The 22,022-nt window shown below is 32.8% G+C and overlaps 1 protein-coding gene across 2 annotated transcripts in view; it reads right to left on the reverse strand.

Moving 5' to 3' along the window:
* The window catches only part of LOC128858952 (sodium/potassium/calcium exchanger 4), a 66,365-nt gene that overhangs the window by 22,850 nt on the left and 21,493 nt on the right, over positions 1-22,022 (reverse strand). The window contains exon 1 of one of the 2 annotated variants that reach the window (XM_054095567.1): positions 14,758-15,160. The exons of the other annotated variant lie outside the window; for it this stretch is intronic. Coding sequence (XP_053951542.1) covers positions 14,758-14,767 — 10 coding nt within the window. The 5' untranslated portion in view covers positions 14,768-15,160. Of the gene's footprint in view, positions 1-14,757; positions 15,161-22,022 lie in introns of those variants that run through there. 2 annotated transcript variants of the gene reach the window in all.

A 22,022-nucleotide genomic window follows, 5' to 3' on the forward strand; every position in this document is an offset into this window, starting at 1 on the left:
TGAACAAATTTATTTATTTATTATTATTTACTTATTTAGTCAAAAAATATGCATAAATAAGATATCAATCCCGAAATATCGGGATTCCGATTTTTGAACACATTCACTTATTTATTATTATTTATTTACTTAGTCGAAAAATATGCATGAATAAGATGTTAATCCCGAAATATTTTTTAACAAATTTATTTATTTACTATTATTTATTTATTTCGTCAAAAAAATATGCATAAATAAAATGTCAATGCCGAAATATTGGGATCCCGATTTTTTAGCTATTTATTAATTTCTTATTATTTATATTATATTATTTACAAAATTTTGGAGGAGTACCGAATCGTCCTTAAGTTTTTTCAACGACTGTACACATACATACGGTGGCGTAAAATTAGTAATCCCATCCGAGGATTTAGACACTCTGCCAATTTTTATTTAGTAAAAAAGTTATTCAAGATCAAAAATGGACAAATTTTGCGCCACCTCGTACATACATAATATACTTACTTTTGCATGTCTTTACGAGCGCATTAACCTAAACAATTTTTTTATTAAGCGACTGGACATTCCAGCTGCTCAGAAAATTGCTCCGTTTCTTAAAAAAAATGTGAAAAAATTGCTTGGTGATTGTTTTGGTTCTAAAGGCAAATCAAATTTTTTATGTAACTTACAAAAAAAATCTAGTAATAATCAACATTTTGAAACAAATGTAATATTTTCCTCCCATTTTTGAGATTTGTACGCATAGTTCTTAATTAGAAAATTCTGCTTTCATTGGCATATTGGAGCTATTTACACCATTTAAAAATTGCCTACTTTGACAGCAACTTATCAAACGACTTGATTGCAATTAACCAAGTTCAAATGCTTAAATATTTCAAATTACCCAAATTGCCTATTTATTTTCCAACACAACATCAATCACATTATTCTCAAATAAAATTTCCTACCCGATAAATAATTATAATTAATAGTATTTACTTACTACACTCTATTAACTCAAGGCATTGCCAATTAACTTGTCAATAAAAAATGTTCAACAATTAATGCGAACTTTGTCTTCAAATGCCAACTGCTGGCAATAACAAATAAAAATAATATCCTATTGATTCATGCAATAATTGGCTGTGGGAATTGCAATGTGTCAGCTGCGTAAAAAATTTCAATGCTAAATTGTGTCTTCCCCTTTGCATTCCATTGAACGCAACTATTACTTGTATAAGTATAAGGTTTTTGTATTTTTGTATTTGTTTGGCAAATTGCTTAGGAAATTAGTACAAATAACAAGGATAAGGCAAGTTAAGAGTATTGGTAATGCATACCAGCAGAACATGCGACTTTCAGTGAGGCTTACGCTACTTAGAAGTACAATAAAAGGTGGGTACATACATACATACGCCGTATTAGGTGAATTTCGGGCCTATATTATATGACATGCGAGATTTTCATTAACTGCCCATTAGAGGGTGCTTAGTGTAAATTTAATGTGAGTCAGTTAGCCAATGACTCAGCAGAAAACTATTAAGGTGAAACTCGCTTAAAATTTGTGTTATTTTTGTGTATGGGAACCTTATATTTTATGCAAAGAAAATAATTTCTCAACTATGAAGTAATTTAAAATTATATAAAAGTATTTCCTTGTTAATAAATGTTAGAAATATGAAGTCTTGGAAACGCAATGATGCTTTGTATATATATTTAGCTTAGGTAGAGGGCACTACCGCCGTAGAGCGCAAAGTGAGAGAGAGAGAGTGTTCAGCACCGTTTTGTTATTATTATTTCCCCTCGTTCCATGTTAATGCACAGCACAGAGTGGCACAAACGGTTCCAAATAAGAGTTTTTTAGACTCCGGACTTATGCTGCAAACAGTCACCGACGTAAACGCAGTCCCCTGTCAGCTGTTACGATCAAACTAATGAGAACCCCATGTAAATAAAAATTACTTCCCTTCCGTATCAGGATTGCTCTCTCACTATACAGTGTTGCCAAACAGTGCATTTTGAAACCATTTACAAAATAAACTTGGAAACATTTTAATTTTTGTTAAAATAACTTAAAAACAATGTTGAATAATATTAATTATAGATAAATGAACTATTTGCATTTGTTGGTATTTGGATTTGGTTTATTAAACAATGAAAAATTGTGTAGATACAACCAAACACATACGCACACAAACCGATGTATTGTGTAAATATGTAACTAAAAGCACGCAGTTGTTCTCTACGGGATGAGTTTTGCTCAATTTTGTGCTCTCTAGGGGCTGCGGTAAGGGACTACGATACGTCGGCGAATGTTTTCAGCATTAGCATTGCTGCGACGGCAGCTTTGATAATGCATTAGGCATTTTTTAAGGCTTTATAAAGGTAGAGAGCAAACAGGTCTACAGCAATTGCAATACTTCTTAGAACTCTGGGTCGCGATTACTCATGCAATGGTCGACTATATCTGAGTATTTGGAGTTCCAGGTCTTAATTTAGCCACCGCCGTAGCTGAATGGATTTGTGCATGACTACAATTCGGTAGTGCAAAGGGTTTAAACCCCATGAAACACCAAATGAAAATTTTTTTTCCCATTAGCACAGGGCTCTTGGCAGGCAATGGCAAGCCTCCGAGTGTATTTCGTCTGCTATGAAAAATCTGCCCATAAAAAATCTTCTGCCGTTCAGAGGCGGCATAAAACTGTAGGTCTCTCCATTTGTGGAAAAACATCCAGAGGTACACCACAAATATTGCGCTGCCTCCATTTAAATAAATTTCAGGGAAATTTAGTTTGTTTTATTTAATTAATATTTTTTTATTTGGTGGCCGCCGTAGCTGAATCGGTTGGTACGTGGCTACCATTCGGGAATGCGTAGGTTCGAATCGCCGTGCACGAAACATCAAATTGAGAAAGAGAGTTCGTTCTAATATGACCGGAGTATTTCTGCTATGAAAAAGCTCTTCACAAGCCATTCATTAGCCGTTCGGGGTCGGCTTAAAACTGTAGGCCCTTCCATTTGTGGAGCAACATCAACACGCACGCCACAAATAGGAATAGGAGCCCGTTTTTATTTTTTTTTATTTTTTTTTTTATAATTTGGTTTTAATTTTGTTTATAATTAAAAAAAAAATTTCGTGGTCCTGTACATAAGAAAAAAAGTGGCATAAAAGAAAGTGTTATATTAATATAGTTTAGCTGGAAATATTTTTATTTTTTTTTATTTTACTGCAAAACAATTGTGAATTGACGCACAAGTTTTTAAATAGCAAAACAAACTGAGAACCAATTAACTATAAGCTGGTGCGTGTAGCTGCAAAAGAAAAAGTTCCAATGTGTTATTGACATTTAGGCGCGCACAGTTTCTGCTGCTGCTACTGAACAGCTGTATAAATTTATAGAGTTCTTCGATAAATTTTGAAACCTTCCTCATTGATATGAGTATAGATGGATACCTCGAAATCCCACACCCAAAAAAATAAAAAAAATAAAAATAAGTAAAATAATAATAAAAAAAAAATAAATAAAAAAAAAAATTCGTTCCTGCTAAAAGCTGTAATTTCCGCCAAACATTTCTACATTTGCTGCTTGCCGCGTACTACCACGTAATAATCAAAAACGAGAAGTGAGCCAATTACTACTCTACTTCTTCATTTCTACCGCGCCATGAAGATTAGAAACGGAATGATTGCTCGCTCTATTTACTCACAGTATATTTTTTATTTGCCTGATTTTTTAATTGCTAACCCATAAATGTTTTTCTAGTGAAATAAATTAACCGTTTAATCATAAACCTTCACTTATTTGCGTTTGTTAAGTATCATCAGGCTATTTTCGCTGGGATACCTCGATACCTTCCATCTACTACTTCAGCTTGCCCTGCTTTGTCTGCACTCTGACTGGGTCCGCTTGCTCTTGATTTTCCATTTATTTTCATACGCATGTAGGTATGTAGGTATATGTTGTTGTGGCAATCTTACAACAACATTATGGCAAATATTATTACAATGTTATTTTTTGTGACTTTTATGACCGTAGATGTTGATTTAATTAGTTTATGAGCTCAAGCGAACCCCTCTTGGTCTGATTTGGTCTGGTCCTTTCCGATAAGCGCAGACGCTTTGCGCTTTTCGCACTGAGTAACGCGCTGACGCTGGTGCCAATGCGACAATTAATTAGTCAGAAAGGTGCAAACATGGAATTATCAACCAAAGCGTCCAGCTAAGAGCTGTAATTTAAGCAGCTAACAAAACTATAGTGGGTTAGTCATTGGATTATTTCAGCTATTAACTCATGTTGCCAACACATTTCCGTCAAGCAAATAAAAGTGCCAGTGCAAATAGAAGAAAATAAGAAGAGATAAATAGCTAACTAAAGTGTTGTTTTGGCTGCAATTATACAATAATAAAGCATACATAGAGTAAAAAAATACACTCATACACACGGACAAACAACATAAACAAACAATAGCACGAATTTCGCCGTGACTTCGAGTTCATTAATTATTTATGCATGTATGAAAGTGTGAGTGTATGCGCGTGCATGTGTGTGTGTTTATTTGCTTGCAATTGAGTTTGTGTTTTAAATTTTCTTATCATTCATTTGGCATGTTTTTAGTGTGATTTTTAAGCGGCAAATTTGTTGTAACTTTGTGAGACAGCCTATATGTGTTTGCTTTTGTTATTGGTCACACACATATGGAAAATATGATTTTAATTGCTTTGTATGCAGAATTGCTTTCTTAGAATCACAAGCAGAATTTTTCAAAGAATCAAAAATGAAGTTTAGAGAAACAAAAAACGAAAACGAGAATAAAGTTCTTCCTCATCACTTTAAAGCCTTCAGGTATCGGAAAGCTTCAAAGCTATTGAAAAAACATTAAAAAACTACTAAAAAAATAACCAAAATCTGTCTAAATATTATTATAAGTATTTTGAAATTTTCCGTAAAATTAATTTTTTTTGCAATAACTTTTGCAGCTTAAAGCTCTGCAGATTCATAAAACTTTCATAGCCTAGATTTTTAAAACTTACTGACCTTTTTAAGACTGTGAAACTTCACACAATCGAGAATGAAGCTTTGATTTAATAATTTTTTTAAACTTTGATAGTTTAACACCCCAATTCCCAAGTCAAACTTTGTTTTTAAATTAAACTATATGTATATGCAATTGGCGTGTACACCCTTTTTGGGTGTTTCGCCGAGCTCCTGCTTCTATTTGTAGTATGCGCCTTGAGGTTGTTCCACAAATGGAGGGACCTACAGCTTCAAGCTGACTTCGAACGGCAGATATTTTTTATGGGGAGCTTTTTCAGGGTAGAAATATAGTGAGAGGGGCGACCGCTATTAGAAAAATTTTTTCCTCAGTTAAGTAAATTACCACAAGTAAATTATTAAGAAATTAAAAGAAAGTATTGAAAGTAATTCCTTTAGAAAATATTGCTATAAAATAGCTTTTATTGAGCAAAATTTATACTCATTTTTGTTTAAGAAAGTTTCTTTGTAAGCTTTTATTGCGTACAAGTTTTAAATAAAAAATGTATGATTTACTACGCATTCATCTTTCCAAGTAGGGATGAGAACGGGAGGAAAATCTATAATGATGCCGTTACCTCTCTCTTCACTGACGGCTCCAAGATGGAATCGTTAGTCGGAGCAGCGGTTTTCTCTGAATCAGCTAATTTATCTACTTTTTTAAATCTGCCGAAAGCTGCTAGCGTTAAGGTCACTGGGTGCTCTGTTCTATGATAGCCTGGTATAAAATATATATTTTCAAAATACTTGCAAGTCACATTCGCGTAGCTTGCGATTCGTGTCTGGACCGTCTGAAGGTCATAGTCAGGGCAAAAGGTGCTCATATCGAGTAAAAGTAAATTGATTCTTAATTTTGTATTATTTTCACACATTTATTACTTTGAGTTGAATAAAGGTAATTTTCCAAACTGAATTTATGGCTTTTTTAATTGTTTACACTTCGATACCTACATATATTTCTATTAAAAAATAGATATCAGATATAGAAACATCGAAAGTATAGCCAGCTTTTTTGTTACGCTAAACTCACTGAGGATTAAAAAATAATTTTTCAAACTACAGTCATATGTTGTTGAAACTGGGAACTGAGGGCTTAAAGCTTTTTGGAGTTCTGAAGTTTTCATGTACTAAATTTTTGGAGCTTGCTGAGCTTTATGCTTTTAAGAACTATGAACGTTTTATAAAGTAGATTTCGAAGCTTTCGTACAAAGTGTTTTTGAAGCTTTCATCGCTTAAAACTTTTTAAATTTTCAAAACTTTGATTGTTTCAATCTCTTTAGAAAATTTAGATGATCGACCTTTGAAGCGTTTATGTTTATATCTAAAACTTTTAAAATATGGAGCTTTTTTATATTAAATTTTTGAGTGGGGTTTCATTTTAAATGATCGGTCTTTGAATCTTTTATGTTTATATATGAAGCTTTTGAAATAAGAAGCTTTTATGTTCTAAATTTTTTAGTGGGGTTTCATTTTAAATGATCGGTCTTTGAAGCTTTTATGTTTATATATGAAGCTTTTGAAATAAGAAGCTTTTATATAATAAATTTTTGAGTGGGCTTCAATTTTAAATTATCGGTCTTTGAAGGTTTTATGGTCCCATTTAAAAAAAAAATGTAAATAAGAAGCTTTCAGTGCACTGAGATTTTGGAGTTGCGAAATCGTCATACAAACGATTTCAAAACTTTTGCACAAAGCATTCTTTCAACGTTCATAGTCTAAAGCTTTATAAATTTTCGAAACTTTTATAGCTTGGAACCTTCTATGTACTTTTTGTGAAACTTTTATGTCCGTATGTAGAACTTTTAAAATAAGAAGCTTTCGTTCAGTCGATTTTTGAGCAGACATAGTGTTTAGACCTGTGCAACTTTCATACAATCGACTTCCAAGCTTTCGCATAAAGCATTTTTCCAATTTTTATAGCTTAAAGTTTATAAAGTTTCAAAACAACCTTTAAAACAAATAGCTTTCGCAGTTTTGATTCTTGAGTAAGCAAAGTTTTTTGAACTGTGCAACCATCATACAATCGATTCCTAAGCTTTCATACATGCGACTCTTAAACTTTCATACTTTCGAAACTTTCACTTTTAAAATTTCTCATCTTAAAGGTGAACAATCTTTGAAGGTTTTGTGGCTTTATAAAAAAAAGTTTTAAAATAAGAAGCTTTCATAAACTCAATTTCAGAGGCCTGTAAGAACTGTGCAATCATTATACTTTAAAAATTTTGAAACTTTTGTAGTTTCGAGTCTTTCAGAGTATTTAAGTGATCAATCCTTGCAAATATCATGTTTTTATTAAAACTTGTTACAGTAAGAAGTTTTCCTACACCCGATTTTTGAGAAAGTTAAGTTTTTCGGACCGCGCAACGTTCATACAATCGATTCAGAAGATTTCATAAATCGATTTTTGAAACTTTCATAGCCTTAAGCCATTTAAAGCTTCTAAAGCTCAAACTTTGAAGCTTTTATGCTTTTATTTAAACTTTTTAAAATAAGAGAACGATGGATCAGTTTGAGTTTTTGAAATTATACATGCATATACCTATGTACGTACAAGGTGGCGCAAAATTAATCCCCCTTTAGGAATTTTTTAAACTGGACAGGTGTTGTATACAAACAGGCAAGCAAAGGAGCCCGCGAAGGTTAAAATAAAGATTTCCATCACTCAAAATAACTTTTTGTGCCAGTGTACAGTGACAAGAAAAGTTTTGTAAAATCGTAAAAAAATGTAAAATAATTACATAAAAAAACCATTCAATATTATGCAACTGGAATGTGTTTGGAGATTTATATATGTATGTACGAGTAAGTATTTCCCATCCACTGAATTTATTGTTTTAATTAATTCCCATTTGTTTATGAGTATTTGAAACACTCATTAGTAAATGTTTGGTACTAGCAAGCCAAACCGGTCCAAGTTAATGCATATTTATGTTGATGTGTCAAGCCCTTTCGCTGACAGACTTAATTTAGAGAAGCTCACAAGAAAGAGCGTTGAGTGGGAGAATGAGTGAGCGAGAAGGAGTGACGAGCAGTGGTGTGTATAAAAATGGTAGTGAGATGAGAGAGTAATAGCAGAAGAGCAGGTGTCGAAAATGCTGATTTTTGCCTCCTGAGTATTCCATTTCTTAGCCTCAAATTTAATAAAAAATTAAATAACTCAAAAATATAATTAACATAGAAAATTTTTTATCGAATGAATACTTGCCAAACAGCAAACCAATCGTTGTAAAATAAAAAAAATTTAAAACGCTATGCACATATTCCCCGCCCCAGTATTAACAGAGGGCGCGTAGTGCAGCTGCAGTCTGAAATTAACCTCCCTTAATTTGTAGCTGAATGCAGTGCTTATTTTTTACACATTAGTGTAACATGCTTTTAAGCGCTTATATGTATGCACGTCCATATACAAACATACACATATTGATATGCATTTTATTGCAGTGAAACTCATCGAAAACGCAATTGGCTTTGTTGGTTGGCTCACCAAATTATCTCCCTACAAAAAGTAACACAAATTAAAAAAAAAATTTACTTCTCTGCATTGCCAACAACAACGCAACCAATTTGTTTACATTCCCTAACGGCGAGTATACAAGCGCGCCACTTTGGGGTGATCCCTTATGGCGTGGGCGAGTTGACTTTGAAATTGCTCACATTCTTGTCGTAGTGCCAATGCGGCTAACTACATTTTGTTCAAACAAACAATTGATTTTTTTCTGTTTTTGTTATTTGAATTTTTAATGCTCAGCTATTATTTTATTGTGCGTGTGTTTGTTCATGTTTATCATTGATTTAATTATATTTTAACTGCACAGAAGTGTAGTCAAATGGCCGTTGGCCGTAATTGAGGCCAAGCTTACAAAAATAATTCCCATTTATACGCGAAGAATATGAAGGCAAGTGCCATAATTCGCATGCGCAAATAAATAACTAAATAACATTTAAATATTTAATGTAAATATTGCCTCACAAAGCATTGTCAATGGATGAAAAGCTATTTTTATTTTTTGTTAAAGATTATTTGAAATTTTCACAGCATGGAAAAGTGAGTTGTATTACAGAAAAAAATTGCTATAAAGTTTTTGTTGTTTGTGCATATGAATGCTTGTGTGTATATCTTGAAAGCAGCTTCGTTTCAGAATTAAGAAAAAAAAAACACAAAACAAAACCAATAATAATACATGTTTTTTTTTGTCTGCTAAGTTGCGTGTTCAAAACAAAAGCGCAATTTTAAATGCACATCTTCGCTGTTTTTATAGCATCACCTTATTTTTAATTATTCTTTGTTGCTGTTGTGTCTTCACTTTTACCTGCGAACTTCAGACATTCCATAGCACGTGCCTGCATTGCCAATCTTTTTTTAACTTATCAATAAATACTTGATTTCTCTGAAATAATTTCGTTGGCTTTTGAATGCACTTTGCAACGGATGCGTTTGGCGCTTCGAAAGTCGCTGAAGCTGAAAGAGAGCCATAATTTATGAACCATTTTCTACGGCTGCGCGCGCGCTGTCTCCATCCCCTTTATTGTTAATTTTAGTGCTTTTATTACTGTTGCTGTCTGTTACTGCACGGTGCTTAACTGTTGTTTTCGAACACTTAATATGGTACAAATGTCAAGTGAACTTTTTTTGTGTTTTTTGGTGGTTTATTTAAAGGGCCGATTTCATGTGAAGTATAAAAAGAAATATTCTCGTTCCTTTGTACTGTTTTTATTAAATAATATTATTTAAATTTTTAGCAATGGTTGCATTTTTTGCAAAATTTTCAAAATTAATTAATTAAAATAAAAATTAAGCAAAGTTTTAGCAAAAAAAAAAAAAATTAGAGAAATTTATTAAACATATTTCCTAATTTTATAGGAAGAATTTCAAAACTAATTAATTATATAATAAATGGAAATTAAGCAAAGTTTTAGCAAAAAAATAAAATAATTTTGTGAAAAAAAGAAGAAAAAGTGAATAATATATTTCTTAATTTGCACGGAAAATTTTCAAAATTAATTAATTAAAATAAAAATTAAGCAAAGTTTTAGCAAAACAAAAATAATTTAGCAAAAAAAAGAAATGTATTATACATATTTCCTAATTTTACAGGAAGAATTTCAAAATTAATTAATTATATAATAAATAGAAATTAAGCAAAGTTTTAGCAAAAAAATAAAATAATTTAGTGAAAAAAAGAAGAAAAAGTGAATAATATATTTCTTAATTTTGCGCAACCGCAACAAAACTTAAATCCACCACTTTACAATCATCATACAGACTGGAATGCGTTTACTGAGCTTTTGGAATCATATTTAGACACAAACGTATCTTTGAAAACAGGCGATGAAATTGAGACAGCTATAGCTTTTTTTAACGACAAAACTATTAAGGCAGTTAGTAAATCTACACCCTCTTCACCAACTAAAGCAAAAAATTGACTACATACCTGATACGATAAAAAAGAAACTAAAACAAAAGAGAAAGCTAAGGAAGAAATGGCAGACAACAAGATTTCCAGACGACAAGAAAAAGCTAAACAAATTGGGAAAAGATATAAGAGACCTACTTCAAAAGGAAAAAGACAAACAACTTAGCAATTATCTCAAAAATATTGACGCAACAAAATCCTCAAACTACACACTTTGAAAGGCGACGAAAACAGTGGTGGGCGCCACAATACATTTACCACCAATAAAAACAACTAAAGAGAAATGGGCCCGAACCTCTTCAGAAAAAGCAACGGTCTTAGCTCAACATTATAAAGATACTTTTGAAAATAATAATAACGACATAAATCTTACTTATGCAGCAAACGAGAATAAGCAGCAAATTAAAAAAATCACACTTACGGAGATAAAACAATTAATAAAAACTCTAAAGAACAATAAATCGCCTGGATACGATCAAATTTCGGGAACAATTATGAAGCATATGCCTGACAAGGCAATAATTTATCTAAGAAATATTTTCAACGCTGCTATAGGTCTCAAATATTTCCCTAGTACCTGGAAAGTAGCTGAAATTATAGCGATCCCGAAACCTAACAAAAACGCTACACTAGCGACATCATATCGACCAATCAGCCTACTACCGACAATATCAAAAATTTTCGAAAAAATATTATTTGACCAGATAAATCCTATTATAACAAGCATGAATCTGATATCTCAACACCAATTTGGATTTAGGAAAAACCATTCAACAATCCAACAGATTCATAGAGTAGTTCACAAAATTAATGATGACCTGAATAAAAAAAGAGTGTGCATGTCCATATACCTCGACGTAGCTAAAGCTTTTGACAAAGTGTGGCGCCCTGGGTTACTCCATAAATTAAAAACACAACTACCTAATGACTTTTACCTTATGCTTAAGAGTTACATCCAAGGCAGGAAATTCTATGTTAAATATAACGACGCATGTTCAGACATTCAACCTATGAACGCAGGCATTCCCCAAGGCAGTGTCTTAGGACCAACATTGTATCTATAGTACACGGCTGATCTACCGGAACCGAAGTCAGAAAACAGCATGATTGCAACATTTGCGGATGACACAGTCCTCATGGTATCTCATAAAGATACAAAAGTCGTAAAACAAAATTTACAAAACGAATTAAATGTGACATTAAACTGGTTAAAAAAATGGAACATCGAAATTAACGCTAACAAAACAATACAAGTAAACTACACAAACCGAAGGGCAACCATTGAACCAGTTAGCGTTGGTAATTCTGACGTGAATATTGACACCAAAGCGAAATACCTGGGTATTACGATCGACTCGAAATTAAACTGGCAGGAGCATATAAAGAAAAAGCGAAATGAAGTTAAAAACCGTTTTAAGAAATTGTACTGGCTACTTGGACCTCAGTCCAATCTATCATTGCAAAATAAAGTACTTATTTATCGAACGATAATTGCTCCAATCTGGAAATATGGAATTGAGATTTGGGGCACTGCTGCAAAAAGTAATCTAAGTATACTTCAACGAGTCCAGTCTAAAATACTTAGGACCTTAACTAATGCACCTTGGTACATACCTAACGCAGATATCCATCGCGACCTTGACATCGATACTATTGATGAAGCAATACAAAGCGCTAGCAGAAGACACATAAATAGATTATTAACGCACACAAATCCTATGATGAGAAGACTACCAAATAAAGAAAAATCTACCCAAAATCGGCTTAACCGTCAAACACCAACAGATCTTGCAAAATCCATGTAATCAATTGTCAACTAATCGTATATGTCATTGTTAACCACTTGTTTTTAAATAATATGTATGTATATATTTCTTCTAATTGAGCTTGGGGGCATTGGCCCTTCAATATCACTCTCATTCCATCGTTTTGTAAATCAAATTACTTATTATCTAACGACAGGTGTAATATTTTATGGAAGAAATAAAAAAAAAAAAAAAAAAAAAAAAATAAATTTTGCACGGAAACTTTTCAAAATTTATTAATTAAAATAAAAATTGAGCAGTGTTTAGTAAAACAAAAATAATTTTGCAAAAAAAAAAGAAATTTATTATATTTCTTAATTTTACAGGAAGAATTTCAAAATTAATTAATTAAAATAACAATTAAGCAAAGTTTTAGCAAAAAAATAAAATGATTTATTAAAAAAAGATGAAGAAATTTATTATATTTCTTAATTTTGCACGGGAAATTTTCAAAATTAATTAATTAAAATAAAAATTAAGCAAAGTTTTAGCAAAAAAAAAAAATAATAATTTAGCAAAAAAAAAGAAATTTATTATATTTCCTAATTTGAAATTGATTATATTTCTTATAGTTGCATGACATAAACCGGCTCATTTTAGCTATCATCGTTCTCAGCCATTCTAAAATACTAGACTTTCTCTGACTATAACTTTATTTTGGACGTAGTTATTCATTATTCTTAAAATTTGTTTCTTTCTAAGCTTGAGTATGGTAAGAAGTAGATGAAAAAATATTAAAAAAAAATTTAATTTTGATAATTTTGGGACTTATTCAAATATTCATTTCATATTACAACACTTTGACCCGGGTTATAATTCGGATTGGGGTGAGTCAGATATCAAATTTGATTATCTTCAAAAGTTTTTCCAGCGAATATTTTTTTAAAGGTTTTACTTTTTAATTTTTAAAATTACAACCCACACTGCCAAATGCATTTTCTATTTAAATACCTGTTATGATTAATTTTATCAACTTAATTTATTTTCTATTTTATTTTCAAGTTATTTAAACGGTTTTAATTTTAGTTCCAATTAAGAATTTTCTTTTTTGAGTTATGTTTTTTTGTTTTTTAATCAATTATGGTAAAAAAATTTATGTTTTGAATTTCTAATTTACTAATTTATATTTTATTATATATATATATTATTATACTAATTATAATTTTTTTATATGATTGAGTGGAAGTTATTTATTCTAATCATTATAAAAAAATTTGTTGTGTTTAATCCTTTAGCAAAAATTATTTTAATTAAATAATTTTTCAAAATTTTTATTTTGAATTTGTTATTTATTAATTAATTTTTTTATACCTTGTATATATTTTTCTAACTCATATATTTTTTATCTTATATATGTATATGTTTTTTATTATCTATTTTTATCTATAATCATTATAATCATTAGAAAAAATCGTTGTTTTTAATCTATGCAAAAGTTATTCTAATTAAATAATTTTTCAAAATTTTTTATTAATTTTTATTAATTTTTTTTTTTATATTTTACATATTATTTTTAATTATTTATATATTTATTTAATTTATTTGAAATGTTTATATTTCTAAATATTTTTATACTTTAATTATTTAAGTTTTTGGTTTTCATTTGGTTTTTTTTACTTTCCTCAAACAAAAATATGAAAAAAGTATTCTCATTAATATCAGGCGAATACATGTTTTTTCGAATGTATTTAAATTTAATCTACTTCTTATCAAAATTAGCGAAAATTAAATAAAATATGCACATATGGTGGCCGCCGTAGCGGAATGGATTTAAACTCATTGTAAGCATGAAATACAAAAATGATAGTAAGGTTTTGTTTTTGTGAGCGGTGCCCCTTCGAGGGCAAGGGCAAATCTTGAAGTGTATTTCTGCCTTAAAAAGATTACTCAAAAACAAACCATCCGCCCTTCAGAGGGGAAACGGAGCTAGAGTGTGTTTTTAGTGCACTTAAGGGCAAACCAAAAAGAAAAAAAAAGAATATATTAATATATTTGGATCGTTGAAAATCTTTGTCTTCGCTCGCTCCTTTGCTTGGCTGTTTATGCATTGCAGCTGTCTAGTTCACAAGTTTCAAATATAATTGACGTACGACGCTACTTGCAAAAATTGTAAGTCGTACCATAGAGTGATTAATTTTGCGCCACCATGTGCACGTATTATGTTTTAAATTTGTATTTTATGAATCTTTAACTTTTTATGTTATTACGTTATTTTTCAAAATTTTTTATATGCTGTTTATTCGCCTATAAAATTTGTTTTAATTATTTTACTGATGAAGATATGACATTTTTATGTTTATCCTCAATTTTTGCATATATTTATTGTTGCCTTTGCCAAACTAGTGGAATTTTTTATTTGTATTTTTCCATTTTTTATTCACATTTCATTCACACAATTGATGGTGGTCATAAATTGAATGAAACCATTGATGGAATTTCACTTTTTTAAACTGTCCCTTCCCTTATCACATATCCCGTACATATACATACATATAATAGAAATACTCGCTACACAATTATTATTACCTTCGCCCATTTGTAATTAAATAATCGCTTTCAACTACTATATCATAATAGAAATGGTCGTAATGTAATTTGAGGAGTCTTAATTAGCTCACTTTTTTTCACAATTTGTTTCCTTTATATATCACAATTCTTCACTTATTAGCGTATTTTGTGGCTTTTGTGGTACATTTACTGATTGCAAAATATATTTTTAAATAAATTTATTACGCTTCTGAACGTTTTTTGTTTGCTTTTATTTTCTTTTGTTTACACGCTTGCGGTTAACCGTGGCGTATACTTCTTCAATTCACAGATGTTGACGGTGTCAATAACGCGCGGCGCAACACTATTGTCACCCTATGTCAATTTACACCGGTAGTAGTTGTTGTCTGTTAAACGATTGACAGACAAATAAGAGTGTTGTCTAGTTTTATTGCCGTTTATAAGCGGCATTCGAAAATCAGAAAGAGCGCGTAGCGTGAGACAAAAACAAAAGTTAAGTACAAAGAGGCAGCACAACAATTAAAAGTGCCCCAACAAACATACTATACATATAGCATAACAGAGAAACGGCACCATGACAACAGCTGTGTAGTAACCATGCAAAAATAAAACAACGAAGAAAATCGAGAACCCTGTAATACAACTTGAGGAAATGCGGCGTCTCAATTGAGATTGTAAATGCAAACATACACGTATGTACGAGTATGTGTGTGGCGCTCACCACTCTCAGCGCACCACGTGCGCTTAGCTCAAATACTGAGAAGCCGGACTAGTAGCTCAGCTTAATTAGGTGGTTTTTTGTGTTTTCCAAGTGCCGCTTTATTTTCTTGTTAAAAGCCAGCTGTTGTACACACCCACCTCTGCGCTGTCCACACCAGCTACGTACTTCTATGCCAGCTGTGCAATTAAGCCGCGTTGCACGTTTTTCTAACTGAAATATTTAATGCAGATTGGTTTTTATCGATGCTAGCTCAGTTAATTACGCTTAATTTTCGAAATAATTTAATTTTATTAGTTGCTGTTGAAGTGAAATTACTTTTTAATTTTTGTTTTTGAAGCGAAAATTAAATTGGAAGAAAACTTGTGTGGAATACGAGTTGATTTTATTAGCGTATAAATTTATGACTGTGTGTCTTTGTGAAAATAACTACTCTAGTTTTGGTAATTTTTGCTTTTAGACCAGTAAGTTGAGAATTTTGGTCGGAATGTTGAAGTTTTAACTCAACTCTTACTAAGACGGCCATAATATTTTAAATATTTTTTATATGAAAATGCTAAGTTAATTCGCGTTCTTTTATTATTTGTGGTATTTTTGAAAGCCTTAGAGATGATTAGGTCTACGGAGAACTCAGCTGGATCGTTGGGAAATATTTGTAGTCGCCGTAATAACCGCTAAAATTAAGCGGCTTATAAGTGCGCTACGTTCGGTATTGGTTGTTTTTCACAGCCAGTGAATATAAAGGGCACAAGTTAATGAAAAAATCACAAAACAATTAAATAAAAACAACAAAATAAAAATAAAACATATTTCAGCAAAGTTGAATGTTTGGCAGCTAAGGTTTGTTAATTTCATATAAAATTTATTAAAATTTTTACATTAAAAAATCAATAGTTCAGAATTTATTTTAATTCAATTAGTTAAGAATTTATATATACTGAAATATTTAGTAAGCTTATATCCTTCCAGGTACACTGTCACAATTACTGTCATTCTAAAAAATCTGCTTCTACAAAAAAAAAATGGGTTAGGTTAGATTGAAATAACTACAACGAGTAGCTCTCCCGTACACGTAAAGAAAAAACGAAATCCTTGCAATGTCACATGACGCCTGGGTTTATTTATGAAATAATTATTGATCTTAGATACTGAAAACGTCTTTCAGATTATAGATTCATTAGCTGTCCTCAAATGTTTCTTCAACAACCGGTTCAGATCAGTTACATCAACAACGGAGAGCGCGAGCAGGCTCTTTGTTATGACACATGAAATTCACTTTCTCCTCCCATGTTGAAAAGAGGAAGTAAACTTCGTTAAATTGAACCGGAATGAACTTTGTCATGGTAGTAAAACAATGTACGGAGTAGTTTATTTACAGAAGAGTTATGGAAATTTTTGCTGGAAATGCCATTATTTATCCGATAGTCTGCTACATAAATTCCCACTGGCATTGTATCAAATGAATCAATAAAGGCATTTTAAAATTAAAGTTCGTTTTCGTTTTGGGCCACCACCGAAGGCAAAACATTCACGGTTTGTTCGATGGGTTATTGTGAGTGTAAATTTATTAAAAAAAATCAGAATGGATAATGGCAGAGAAGCGAGAAAGGCAGATTCATGGTAAGGCACGTATTGAGGAAATTACTTGAATGAGATTTTTTTTTTTATTTTAGAGATCTAACTTTTGGCAGATTTTCAACCAATATTTCAACGTACATTTAAGCATAAACAACTTTTTAAATTTTAATTTGTTACTGAAATCTAAAAATTCTTAAAGTTTTGGTATGCCACGTGCTAGGCGATCAGATAAAAAATTATTTACAAGCAGGAGCGCCAAGAATCGAGCTAAATGTATGTGCTATACTTGATATAGAAGCATACATTTTTCTTTTGTTTTTCCAGAAAACGATGTGAAATATTTTCGCAAAAGCCTTATAAACACTATAGCGTTTCTTAGTAATTTTTCTGCCGAAAACACTAAGGCACACGATGCCCAGCATACATTGCGCTACACTCGCATTTATTAACCACTACAACTCTAACATCCCTCTCCCTATCTCTCTCTTTCTCTCTCACCCCTTCATATTCTGTTCCAAGTTGTGCTCAGTTTTTGTACTTTAATAAGAGGCATTGTAGTAAATGAGTCTGGCTGTTAGCTATTTTACCTGTCTTACGTCTGACTGCTGAAATGATCTAAAGCAAGCGAAAATGTACTTTACCCTTTTTAATCACAACAAAAACAACAATAGTAAGAATGAAAAAACTTAAAAATCATGCATGAAAGCTGCTGCTAATATACAAACACCCATCACAGCATATCCGTGCTTTACGAGTATTTCACTTTCTTGCTGTGTTTATTGTTGCCTTTGCGACTTACTATATATGTATGTAGTTGTTCCTCTGTAGACAGATCAATTGTTACGGCGCATTGGGGAAATACGCGCATTCGACATAGTCATAGTTAACTATAAATACTCAGCTAATATGTGAGTTATAAGGTGAGACAAACCAAAATAAAAAGCAACGCAAAATTAAGGATGGCCTCAGCAGCCGATAATATTTGACTGCAGCTGCTGGGTACAAGTCTCGCTGCGCCCAAATGCAGGTAGAAATGTTGAAAAGTTTTTTATTATACAAAAAGCAAAGAAGGTTTCTCAAGTCGAGGAGAAACGTGGTTTATAAGCCCTTGAAGGATGCGCGCGCATATTATATGAAGCGTAAAATTATATTTCTTATTTTATTGGTAATTGAGAGCAGAAGGCCTAGTAGCTAGTGCTCTTGTTAAATTTTAGTGCTTTGGTTATTTATAATTATTACTCTTACAAAAAAATAAAATATTTGTAATTGATGCGTCTATGGTACTTGGGTTTAAACATATTTTTTGGGTTACTGACGAGCGCTTCCCTGTCTAAGTTTATCACCCTCAAAATCACAGCTTTGCGCCTGCTCATTGTTTTTTATGCTACGTCGCAGTCTTTTATCGGTTATAGGTGCTCCATACATTTGCAATAAAATCTACCAATGTGATGGAGGCATGAATTTTACTTAACAAAGTAAAAAATAATTCGAATATTGAATGTTTGGAATGACATGGTAGATGTGGATCGTTGGCTATCGAAGGTTAACTTATTCAATTTGGTTTAACTTTTGTTTAATTTTTGTGTGTTGCGTTATGTTGCGCCATGCTACGTAAATTATGCTAGGTTGTGTTACGGTATGGTATGTTATTTAATGTTGTGTTATATTGTGCTATGCTATGTTATGCTAATAGGTCTATTTATAAGTTCGTGCGGTTTTACAACAGATGGCGTAACTTGATTATTATTCCATCGATCCACATTTCCAAACATTCATTGGAGAGCTACTGTCGTAAGGCACAAACGTCAGTATAAGTTTTTTATTTGAAGCGTAAACAACAATATTTTTACCACACTTGAAAATGTCGAATTTCGTGCCAAATAATGTGTTTTTGCGGGGAATTCTTCTTCATTATTTTAATATGAAGAAAAAAGCAGCCGAAAGTCATCGTATCTTGGTGGAAGTTTATGGTGAGCATGCTCTATCTGAGCGAACGTGCCAGAAGTGGTTTGCACGCTTTAAAAGTGGTGATTTTGGCTTGGAAGACGAAGAACGCGAGGGTGCGCCGCCAAAGTTCATGGATACCGAATTGGAGGAATTGCTCGATCAAGATCCGGCTCAAACGCAAGAAGAGGTTGCAAAAACTTTGGGAGTTGATCAATCAACCATTTCCAAACGTTTAAAAGCCATGGGAATGATCCGAAAGGTAGGCCATTGGGTGCCGTATGAATTGAAGCCAAGAGACGTTGAACGCCGTTTTATGGCATGCGAACAACTGCTTCAACGGCACAAAAGAAAGGGTTTTTTGCATCGAATTGTGACTGGCGATGAAAAGTGGGTCCATTACGACAATCCAAAACGTCGGGCAACGTATGGATACCCTGGCCATGCTTCAACATCGACGTCGGCGCAGAATATTCATGGCCTGAAGGTTATGCTGTGTATCTGGTGGGACCAGCTGGGTGTTGTGTATTATGAGCTACTGAAACCGAATGAAACGATTACGGGGGATGTCTACCGACGACAATTGATGCGTTTGAGCCGAGCACTGCGAGAAAAACGGCCGCAATACGCCGATAGACACGACAAAGTTATTTTTGCAACATGACAATGCTCGGCCACATGTTGCACAAGTGGTCAAAACATACTTAGAAACGCTCAAATGGGATGTCCTACCCCACCCGCCGTATAGTCCAGACCTTGCGCCATCCGATTACTATCTCTTCCGATCGATGCAACATGGCCTGGCTGACCAGCACTTCCGTAATTACGATGAAGTCAAAAAATGGATCGATTCGTGGATTGCGGCAAAACCGACCGAATTTTTCACAAAGGGAATCCGTGAATTGCCAGAAAGATGGGAAAAAGTAGTAGTAAGCGATGGACAATATTTTGAATATTAAATTTGTAACCATTTTACGTCAATAAAGTTTCAAATTTCGAAAAAAAACCGCACGAACTTATTCATAGTCCTATTATATTAATTTAATTTAATTTTATTTTACTTTATTTTATTTTATTTTATTTTATTTTATTTTATTTTATTTTATTTTATTTTATTTTATTTTATTTTATTTTATTTCATTTTATTTTATTTTATTTTATTTTATTTTATTTTATTTTTATTTATTTTTTTTTTTGAGCTTAATCCATCTCGGCTATTGCCGGAGATTACACATCCCGGATAAAATTTTCAAGGATTGTGCTCTGGTGGAGCGTAGTCCAAGTTCTACGCCCATGCGATTACTATTGCTTAAATATTTAAAAATCTACGAACTATTGCACATGTGTCCAGTATGGTCGACTTCTGCATGTCTTCTAAGAGGTGTTGACAGTCATACTTCTTCAAGTTTTTTATTAAATGCTTAGGCACTAATCCAGTGGGCGATATAATTATTGGAATTATATTCACTTCCCTCGCTTTGTACATCTGTTTCAGTTCTATGGCCAAAGCTGCATACTTCGATACTTTGGTGGATGTTGCGATTAAGGGGCACCGCTATATCGATGACTTCTATCGTTTTATTTGCCTTGTCGAACAAGATAATGTCAGGTTTGTTGGCAGCTGCTGTTTGATCTGTGGATATAAATCTGTCCCAGTACAGTTTAAAATTTGCATTTTCGATTATTGCCTTTGGTTCATATTTAAAATACAAGACTTCTGCTTGTAAGAGACCGTGTTTTATCGCAAGTTGTTGGTGGAGGATCTTTGCTATATTGTTATGTCTCATGACATATTCACGGGGGGCAAGTACGCTACATCCAGCAATTATATGGTCGATTGTTTCGCCGTAAATGCCGCACCTTCGACATCTATCTTCTATTGCCTCGCCATGTATCGACCTTCGGAAATTCCTTGTTGGAATAACTCGGTCTTGGATAGCGATTGCGAAACCTTCTGTTTCAGAAAATAGTTTTCCTTTTTTCAACCATAAATTGGATGATTGTGCGTCTATCCATTCCATTTCGAGATCATAGGGATGGGCACCGTGTATTGTTTTTGCCTTCCATGCTGCGATCATTTCTGCTGGGGATTTAACCCCCTCAGGTATTGGGAAATCCAGCTCCATCAGACTTAGCGGGGTAAAGCCCTTATCTGCCATAGCTATAGCTTTAAATAGATGAGACTCGCTGCTTAGAAAATATGTACGTAGCTTTAAAGTTTGCGAGAAGTGTAGGCGCGCTATATTAATGATTCCCCTCCCACCAACGTTTCGAGGAAGCGATATTCTTTCCACAGCGCTTTGAGGGTAATGGCTTTGGAACTTTGTAAAAGTGGTGCGTATCAGCGTTTCAATCCGAAGGATGTCTGTCTGAGACCATTTTATTACTCCAAACGAGTATGTCAAAAGGGGTATGGCCCAGGTATTGATTGCCTTGCATTTATTTCCACTGTTCAGACTAGTTTTTAATACGGCTTTCAGTCGTGCCTCAAATTTTTTAATGAGGTTTTGCTTTACTAGCGTGTGGTTGATTCCTTTAAGTTGCAGAAATCCTAAATATTTATAAGATTCGCTGCTATGCAAGTTGTCTATAATAATATTTTGATCTATTGCGTAGTTTTCTTTGGTTTCATCAAGCTGACCTCTAATTAGATGTATTATTTTGCACTTATCTGTCCCAAATTCCATTCCTACGTCATCACTGAAAGCTTTAGTGACATCTATTAGCTCATGAAGCTTATGCTTTTTGTTTGCGTACAGTTTCAAGTCATCAACAAATAGAAGATGGTTGAACGTATGCTCTCTTATTTCTGTTTTAAGTGTAAAGCCGTTTTGCTTATGTGTAAGAAGCCTGCTAAGCGGGTTGAGGACAATGCAGAACCATAGGGGCTTAAGGCATCCCCTTGGAATATACCACGTTTGATTGAAATCTGTTTTGAAACAGTTCCATTTAGAACCAGTTTTGTATTCACTTGCTCATTATGCGGCCCAAGAGGGCAACAGTGGCAGCGTCGATTTTGTATATTCTTAAAATTTCTAATAGG

The sequence above is a fragment of the Anastrepha ludens genome, chromosome 3 (assembly GCF_028408465.1).
Source record: "Anastrepha ludens isolate Willacy chromosome 3, idAnaLude1.1, whole genome shotgun sequence".
Taxonomy (NCBI): Eukaryota; Metazoa; Arthropoda; class Insecta; order Diptera; family Tephritidae; genus Anastrepha; species Anastrepha ludens.